The sequence below is a fragment of the Eurytemora carolleeae genome, unplaced genomic scaffold (genome assembly GCF_000591075.1).
Source record: "Eurytemora carolleeae unplaced genomic scaffold, Eaff_2.0 scaffold699, whole genome shotgun sequence".
Classification (NCBI taxonomy): Eukaryota; Metazoa; Arthropoda; class Copepoda; order Calanoida; family Temoridae; genus Eurytemora; species Eurytemora carolleeae.
The window spans coordinates 1-9,952 of NW_019396604.1; the positions used below are offsets into that span (position 1 = coordinate 1).

The window sequence follows — 9,952 nt, forward strand, 5'->3', positions numbered from 1 at the left end:
ACTGACAAGAAGTTGAATTATTAAAAGTTTAGAACAATTGCACATATCAAGCTTTTCCGCTATGACAGTTACAATACACAAAATGAGATAAATTCTTGGTATGGTTGCAAGGGATCATTGCATATGATATATGATGGCCCACTGCATGCATAAAACTATATTTACAGGTTTATAATCTTGGGAGGGACTGGAGTAGGAAAATCAAGTCTTCTCAATGCTCTGGTTGGACGGAGACATGACTTTCATGGAGAAGGTTACAATGATGGCTGCTTTAAGGTAATTAAAAAAAACCATCGAAACCCGTGCGTAGTACTAGGAATGTTGTTTAATCCTATTTTGTAGTCTTGAACATGATAATCCCTCTAAATCAGCAAAGTGAATAAATACTAAAGTGGACCAAACTCATTGGTGGATGACGACATTTTATGTCCCAAGTATTTAGAAATATGTATATATATATATATAAATTGGTCTGTATACGGAGTGTACAGTACAACAGAAACTGGACTCCCTTACAATCAGAGATATCCATGTTTCTCTTTGTGNCATCTGTATTTTAGGCTAATTCAGGGGGAGAAGCTAATTAAACCCTGTATTTCATGCTAAATCCGGAGGTGAACCTATAACAATGAAACCATATATTTCATGCTAAATCAGGAAGAGAACCTATAACGCTGAAACCCTGCATTTCATGCTAAATCAGGAAGAGAACCTATAACGCTGAAACCCTGCATTTCATGCTAAATCAGGAAGAGAACCTATAACGATGAAACCCTGTATTTCATGCTAAATCAGGAACAGAACCTATAACGCTGAAACCATATAATTCATGCTAAATCAGGAAGAGAACCTATAACGCTGAAACCCTGTATTTCATGCTAAATCAGGCAGAGGACCTATGACACTGAAACCCTGTATTTCAGGCTAAATCAGGAAAAGAACCTATAACAATGAAACCCTGTATTTCATGCTAAATCAGGAGGTGAACCTGTGACAATGTAACCCTGTATTTCAGGCTAAATCAGGGGGTGAATCTGTGACAACGAAACCCTGTATTTCAGGCTAAATCAGGAGGTGAACCTGTGACAATGAAACCCTGTATTGATGTACAGCCATGGTTGGGAAACGAATCAATAGGTTAAGTGAAAACTTTAGAAATACCTTTTTAAAATTTTACATTATAACCCACCTCTGCTTCCTTACAGCTTTTTACATGTCCCAATTTAAAGAGGGAGAAAAATTGATAATTTCTCACAAAACAAATAAAGAAATAAACTACATTTACAAAATTTGTCATGAACCCCATGACTAAAGTATTGCAGTTCAGATTGCAGAGAGCCTATTAATATTTCATTTTCATCTATTTTTTTCGTTTTCTCACTGACACATCTTTTTTTTCAAAGGTTTGCTCGAAAATATCATTCGTTGCGTGAAAAAAACTATAGTTTCTTTTTCGTTCCTTTAAAAATAACATACAGATTTTTTAAGTCTTTAAACGTCCATACGTTCGATTTTTTTTCTAAACGACACCATCGTTCATGGAAAATTTTGTTCATTCTTAAAAATGATGTCCATCTCTACTCCCTATGTTCCTAATTTCGAAAATCTAAATATATAATGTATTTTCAAAAAATAAGAATCCCTTAAAAAATAGAAATAAAAATTAAAAATAAAAATAAAAATAGGAATGGTTACTCTGATCGATACTCCAGGTCTTGGGTTGAATGCCAGGTGATATGAAAAAAAACTGTTTAAAAAATCAATTTCTTAAAGGGACTGGTGTTCTAATTTCAAGTGACCCCCCATTTAAAGTGGGGCCTAAATGATTCAGTGCACGGTACCCTTTAAGTATTTATCTGATCAATCAACTGGAAGATATCGTCGTTTTACTGGATAAGTATTTAGTTGTGAATGCGCAAGGAACTTACCACAAATAAAAAATATAGAAATTAAAACTTAACATATATCATTCCTTCTTGGCCAGACATGTCACTTATTAAATGGAGGGACAGGGTCACTTAAAATAAGGTCTATACACCCATTTTAAATATTGCATTTGTCCTAATTCATATATACTTTGATTTTTCTTTTTATATTTTTATGCGAGGAAATCATGTAATATGATTGATTTCAGCATGGATGCTGCGACAATGTCAAGTATAGTGAAACTACTGAAGGATTTAAAACATGTTCATGTTTTTATCCTGGCTTACAAGGAGAACGATCACAGAGCAACGCAGGTATTTATTTATATATATATATATATGCATAATGAGTTGGTTGAGGTCTCTGGTCCCTGTTTCATAACCCAATTATCAGGGTTTGATGGAGCAGTGGTTAGCGAGTATGATACGCAATCCAAGGACTCATGGTTCAAGCCCAGCAAACTTTTAAATCAAAAACTGATGAATTGAGCCAAACTGGCGAGTCCAATTAGGACCAAACACTGTGTCTATGGATGCATATACATGCAAGGTATCTCTGAAAAAAGTGTTTTTAGGCCTTAAAGCCTACTAAACATCATTGTCTTGTGTTAAAATGTGCTTCTATTAGGTGCAAATTAATTGAAGTATTTTTAGGAGATGAAATATATGCTAGAATACTTAATTGAAGTATTTTTAGGAGATGAAGTATATGCTAGAATACTTAATTGAAGTGTTTTAGGAGATGAAGTATATGGTAGAATACTTAATTGAAGTATTTTTAGGAGATGAAGTATATGCTAGAATACTTAATTGAAGTATTTGGTTCAAATATATGGAATTATGCTATACTAGAGGCAACACACTGGAGCTATGAGAAGAAACAGGTTTTTAAAGTATCTTTTATCAAATTCATTAACTGCAATTTACTCGCTTTAGATTTTATTTTCCTAATTCTTATATCGATGGAACCTGATGTCCCTATAGACATTAATATGTCAAACTATAAATTCCATTAAATCCAAATCAGTAAAAATCCAGAGAAAAATAAATACTAGATCGGACAATCAAACAGAGACTCCAACTTTATATATTTGAAGATAATAATATTAATAATAATAAAAATGATAATAATAATAATAGTAAATGGATTATGAGACGGAGATACGAACAGAGAAGATATATATATATGTATATGTATCAAGGATGACAGAATATGAATATAAGATGGAGGTATAATTTTGAGGTCTCGTGAAAAAGAGAAAGCAGAACCGCCGCCATCTTTGATCTAAATTTATGTTTAGATGGAGATACGAGCAGAAAATAATCGAACAGAGAAATCCTGGGCCCAGAGGTTCAACACATTCTTTTCAAGAGAATTCAAACTTAGGAAATATTTTAGAACAAAAATTTCCATTGATAATTTCATTTATGCTAAAACATATTAGACTTAAAGTTCCAAATCGATAGTACACATAAGTAAATATTGTATTAAAGTTCCATGAAAGGACAGAAGTTCAGAACTGCAGTTTTTATATGAAATTTAAATCTTGTTCATTCATATAAGTGTATAATAAAAACATAAATTTCAAGAAATTTTTAAGCTATGAATTGATTTAATTAGGTTTTAAAATCAAATTGGCCTAGGGGAGATTTCACGCTTCCGGCAGTTTTTATAGATTCTTTTCATACGGTTTTTCCTGAGGATGCCTTTCAGGTAACAATTTGTTTTAATTGGGATTTCTTAATCACCTTTTTCAAGATAAATATGATACATCGATGTTTTCAGCTAAAACTTTTCCACAATTTCGTCAAATGAATTTGTTCAAATTTATTAAACATTTTTATTATAGAATATGTGATATAGTTTAGTTTTTAGTTTTTCGAATTTCTAATAAACCATCAAGGGATATCAAAGAGAAATTAGATTAATTTTGGATTAATTAATAATTAAAATAGAGATAAGTTGGAGATCCCCATATTTATAACACAGGTTTTGACTTCAGTATTATATATAGTTTTAAATTTCTCAGATATCTAACTATAGCTTCTTTTTCCATAGAGGGCCAAGTTTGAGGAGAATGCTGAAAAACTTTGGAAATTCGCGAATTCGAGGAAAAACACACCTTACACTTGCAATGATATAGAGGTACATTTATTGAAGGAATTAGATCAGCTTTGTAAATAAAAACTAGAATGAAGACATGAAACAATTATCACAAACTTTAGCNCTTTTTTCAAACCAAAGTGTACAATCTGATTCTGAACATGCAAATGAGTTTCTGCCTGAAAATGGAAAAAAAGAAACAATTTAAAGCGGCAGGAAACATTTAATATTAGAAATAAGACTGATTAAAATATGCACAACATCTATAAAGTATCACTCTTTATGGGTAACCCTGTTTTCAATTCAAAAGTACTTTACCTAATTTTTCTTTTTTCTTAACTTTACTTTTTTTAATTTTTGCCAAACATTTTTATATTTTAACAACTTTTTTTTATAAACATATTTTAAGGTTTTATTGAACGAGCGAGCTTTGATGGAGCAATCTTTACATAATCTGACGGTAAAATATTTATGCGATGATAAATATTATTGTTATTATTATTATTATTGTTATCAATAATTCTTTCTTTAAAATAAGTATAAAATTAAAAATAAACAAAACCAAAACTAAAAATATTAATTTTCGTTATTTTAAGAACGTACAACAATGAGATTCTATTATTAACTTTGTCTATTATTATTTGGTTAAATGGTAAATGGTAAATGGTAAATGGTAAATGGTAAATGGTAAATGGTAAATGGTAAATGGCTAAATGAAAATAATGAGGTAAAGAAACGAGAAGCGTTACACTAAGATTCTAAAGAGAATCATCTATAAAACTAAGTGTGTAATAGCATACTGATTATAGATTCAAAATATAGCTTCTAGTCTTGAATCGAAATGATAACAATGTTTAAATTGGGTTTAGCATGTCTTGTTTTTAGATGTTTTTTTTAGCTAAGAGAATAAATTACTATGAATCAAGGGGGGGGGGGGAGTGTCGTTAACTTTCTATTGTGATGTATTGGGAATCGCAAGAACTTGTCTTTTTTGTAGATAAGCAAACTTATTAAACTACAAACTAATGTAAATTTTACGTATGATTTAAAGTTTTAAATGTTTTCAATCGAAACTCCTCATAAATTGAGGAGCTAGCAAACAGAACAAAAATGTTTTGAATTTCTTATATGTAACAAAAAAAAACTAGCTTGAATCCCATACTTAAAATCAAAACAAGTTGAGCTATGAGGTCACAAAGTCGTCCCAGTAATGTCATATTTTGTTCTTTATAGTGGAGTGTCTAACAAGGATGGCCCCGACGAGCCCCGCCCAGAAATACAATCCTCTAGGATCTTTTTATTATTTTATCTAAAATGGTTTCTAAGCTGTTCTAATACGTCATAGTAAAATATAAACACAAGGGGCTGAACACTGTCGCTTTTGGAAGCTAGGGGCCAAGCGCTGTGGCTAGGGTTAGCTTGGGTCCTAGCGCTGATGCTTGCAAAAATGTCTTAGCGCCGTGAGGGTTACATTTATGATTGATTTTAATAATAAAGAGATTTTATTTGGTTACGAAATGATATTCAATGTATACGAATTGGAATTAAAAACTTCAAGAGCGTAAAAATGATACAAATATTTAAATATGAAACAAATTAGATAATATTCAAGTTTTTCAGTTTGGCTGATCACAGCATTTTTTAGGCATTCTAATTCAAATATTTAGGCATTGAAGGCAGCACAGGAACTGAATCTCACCCTAACACAAATGGAGGTCTGTTTTATTTCAGTTACATTTTGTTTGTTTTTCAAAAATTATTTTTGGCCGAAAAAAAAGTGTTCTATAAACATTTGGGGTTTAGTCTTTAATTTTAGGCAATTTAAACAGATAGTGCCATATTTAATTTGCTTAATTTGATTGATGAAGTTCATATGAATTAGATTAAAGTTGAAGAAAATAAACTTTATAAACAGCATTCGTGATTTTTTGCATCTATATATATATATATAGTAGTGTTCTATTTGTTTGCATGTTAGTTCGTATGTCCGATCGCCTAAAAATTTGAGTAGAAAATTAATTATAAAACCACTTGAATGTCAATAGTTTGGTATAAGAATATTTAACTAGATGGGTTCCAAAGCTAGTACTTTATTATTCTAATTATTCTTAAATTTTGCAGATTTGAATCCATCCATCTTGTAAAAACTAACCAAACAGTATCAAAAAGAACTTGGTTATTTAGAGAAATCAAGCAAACTCCGTTAAGGAACTGAATCAGCCGTTTCATACTTTAATTTGAAATTTTTATATCTTTGCTACCGGAGGTCCAACTTTTGTGAGGGATAGCGTTAATTTACAACGCTTTCGATCTTTATATTCACTGTGACAAATTTTAAATTTAACAGCTCTAGTTTTCACTCCTGAGTTGACGTATCCTTAGCATATATAGATAGAATTCTCATATGACGTCACTGATTATAAAAAGGCAAGGAAAGTCATTTCAGAAGTGTACACATCTTTAGTACTGCAGTGTACTGTCTCTGGGCGCTAATGTAAACACAAGACGGATGTCGAAGCCTGACATGGGATCCATCATTCACATAAAAATTTAAAAAATCAATGAAATATTCTGGTCATAGGAAACTATTATGTGAATTATCAAAATTATCAAAATTTAATGCTTTTAACCTCCTCGGATACTAAAACGAACACTGATGCATCTATTATTGTTTACCAATTCCGCCCAGAGAGAACTGGTTTCAATATGTACACAGAGTATACACAACCGCAATTGACTTTCCTTGCCTTACATTCTTGGGTTTACTACAATTCTAATTTTATATTTGTTATTTCTATTTTTTGTAGATTTAATTCATAATATTATTTATACGTCCGTATTACTTCACCAGAAATTCCACCAATGGCAGTGCAGTAAAGCGGTCATGTGATACAGGCAGAGACACGTGCCCAGTATACTGTTCTGCCATTGGTGATAGTTCTGGTCAAGTGATTTAAGTTTAAGATTTTCCAAATTTTACATATATGAACTTTCGTATAATTTTAACACAGTTTTATACCAATTTCTCGAGACAGGAACATCAGATAAAACTTTCATGGGTCGCCTATACCCCCTTTCATTTTTCTTTTACAGTCCCTTTAACTCTGTATTTGTTTGTGCAGGTTGAGATGCTACAGGATAAAGTCGGGGAAAAGGATGTTATTATCAAGACAAGCTATACACTTGAAACATTAGGTATACCGCACCGCGATCCAAAGATTGCAAGCTTTCACGAAAAAATCATTGGAATCTTGCCAATTACTTCTTAAATACCTGAAGAGTAAATGCTAAAGCTACACGCGTTAAATATTTATAAGATGTGTACATGTATATAAAATTGCAATTAAGTTAAAAAAGGATAATGTCAAAGACTAAAGCATTGCGATCCTTTACAGTCGACTAAGTAAAATCTCCATGAAAATGACTTTGCACATATCAGAAAATCCAAAACATTCTAATTATATGTTCAATTAAAATGGTTTTTAAACATTCGAATGAAGATATTTTTTTCTTTGACTCCCGAAAAAAAAACATAAATACTAAGAAAATACAAAATAAGTAACACGTGCTCAGACATCATTATTCCGTGAATGGATGAAAGGGTACCATTGTGAACCCGACACACCAAATGTGGGATCAATTGAAATTTAGTCTATTTAAATATAACTGTAGGCAAAGAGAATAGAATATATATTAGAGTGGAATTTAGGCAATCCCTCGGTATGAATTTTGTCAGTCCTTTTCAGCCTGAATGGGAGTTCAAATCATGGAAATGTTCACAAATTATATGCAGTAGAGTACATTAATACAGTTCCCTAGACTATCCATTTAAATTTCGAATTTTTTAAAGCTGTTAAATAAACTTTATAAAATGAATTAGGTGAATAAAAAACATCATTTGATTTATAGTTATAACGGAAAATCATCGCTTGTAAAGTGAAAGGCATTCAGTCTATGTGAAATGATCATTGGTCAATTATGAAACCAGCCTATTTCATAATTTGGTTTTCTTTTAATATTAATTTTAGATTTTCTATAAAATGTTGTTCCAGGGCCCAAAAGGTTATATAGCATAAATATGTGAAGTACACCTGCAGTATGGAAACAGTACAACAAAATGGCCGTTTTACACTTTTTTCTAGTAAATTCCACTCTAATATATATTCTATTCTCTTTGACTGTAGGTTTGTGTGGAGGGTTGAGTCTGATTCTAGGTCTTTTTATTGGAATAATCTCAACTGCAATATGTGCCAGGTCTCATCATCTCATGTTTTCTATTTCATTATGTTAAAGGAATTAAGTCTTTGCCACAAACTCTGATCTTCTAATCCCTATATCTTTGCAACCCAAAATGTCGTAGAACTTAGATATTTCAATTATGAATAATCTAAGTTTGAAATATCAAAAGTTTACACCACCAGATTGCAAAGATATGTATGGGATTAGTAAATATGAGGTTGTGGAAAAGGCTCAATTTTTTTATTCGTCGCATGAACTAGCAATTCTGAATCTTGCTTAACGTTAGAAAAGTATACAGTGTGTGCCAATAAACATAATCAATTCTTTTCAAGTAGGGAATAGAAGGTCGTCTTCATGATATTTAAATAATTGTCTGATTGATGCATAATCTCAAAATAGTTCGCGGCATTTAACTCATCTTGTTTTTGCTTCAACTTCACAAACTTTAAGAAAAAAATTATAAGATGTTCTTATATATTAACTTACATAGTAAAATATGATCTTTTACAAGTGACATATTTATTTAGTAAATTTGGCGAAATCGGAGATTTTATTGCTGGTTCAGACCCAACTCATTTCCAGGTTAAATCTGAACCTACATGTTCTCTTTACTAATTATTGATATATTTCAAAATTAAATTCTACTTTTATCGTGAAAATATTAAGAAACCAAGAAAACTCAAGACGATAAATAGAAGTTTTGTTAAAAAAGTGGAAAAAAAGGTTTCGATGAAAAGTTTTATTCTAATTTAAATGCAAACTAGATTTACATTGTATTTTTGTGTGTAATTTTCAAGTGTTTAAAGGGCCCATTAACGTAATTTTATGTGACCCTTATTTATGACGGTATCCTTTAAACCTTTGTCTGTCTAAACATGATGGAGCTATCCTTGTTTTCTATCTGAAAATTTATCAGTTTTAATAACGGTTTCTCTATAAAACTGATGGAGCTACCCTTGTTTTCTATCTGAAAATTTATCAGTTTTAATGACGGTTTCTTTCCGAAACTGATGGAGCTATCATTGTTTTCTAACTGAAAATGTATCAGTTTTAATGACGGTTTCTCTATAAAATTGATTTAGCTACCCTTGTTTTCTATCTGAAAATTTATCAGTTTTAATAACAGCTTCTCTACAAAACTGACAGAGCTATCCTTGTTTTCTATCTGAAAATTTATCAGTTTTAATGACGGGTTTTCTACAAAACTGACGGAGCTATCCTTGTTTTCTATCTGAAAATTTATCAGTTTTAATAACGGTTTCTCTACAAAACTGACGGTCTAATTTTACACAGTAGAGGTACGGTCACGGAATGTGATTGTTAAATTAAAATAGAAGAACAAAGATATCTGCTATAATTGTGGCTTAAATAAAAACTGCAGAGTTATGAATTTAGAATAATACTCTCTAAAAGGAGGATTACGTAAAATTAATTAAACTACAGTCACTAATTATTGACACTAATTATTTTTTATTTTTACAATTATGTTTAGGTTAACGAGGAAGGAAACCATGAGAACTACAGTGAGACAACTGTTAAAGAAACTTAATCTTAAATCCTTTTGTACAAAATAGATTAAAAGTTGCTTTCACTTTTTAAAATAGATTGATTGATATAATTAATATAATATGTTCATTAATTAATGTACCTCTTGCAAATATCAATAAAAGTAATTAACATTTGT

The 9,952-nt window shown here is 30.9% G+C and overlaps 1 protein-coding gene across 9 annotated transcripts; it reads left to right on the forward strand.

Annotated features, from left to right (window-relative positions):
- Positions 1-6: 6 nt before the first annotated feature.
- LOC111706183 (uncharacterized) lies at positions 7-9,952 on the forward strand. Of its 9 annotated transcripts, none has more exons than XM_023478977.1 (14): positions 7-276; positions 658-1,137; positions 1,686-1,731; positions 2,135-2,240; positions 2,708-2,809; positions 3,227-3,312; positions 3,570-3,639; positions 3,985-4,071; positions 4,439-4,489; positions 5,697-5,744; positions 7,152-7,224; positions 8,214-8,283; positions 8,796-8,850; positions 9,761-9,952. In XM_023478977.1, the coding sequence occupies exons 2-14, from the start codon at positions 1,089-1,091 to the stop codon at positions 9,815-9,817; spliced, it is 900 nt and encodes a 299-aa protein (XP_023334745.1). In that variant the 5' UTR covers positions 7-276; positions 658-1,088; the 3' UTR covers positions 9,818-9,952. The 9 variants fall into 9 exon arrangements, with proteins under 9 accessions (XP_023334745.1, XP_023334744.1, XP_023334746.1 ...); XM_023478976.1 differs by having other exon boundaries at positions 1,062-1,137; XM_023478978.1 differs by having other exon boundaries at positions 1,062-1,137; positions 3,227-3,306; positions 3,564-3,639.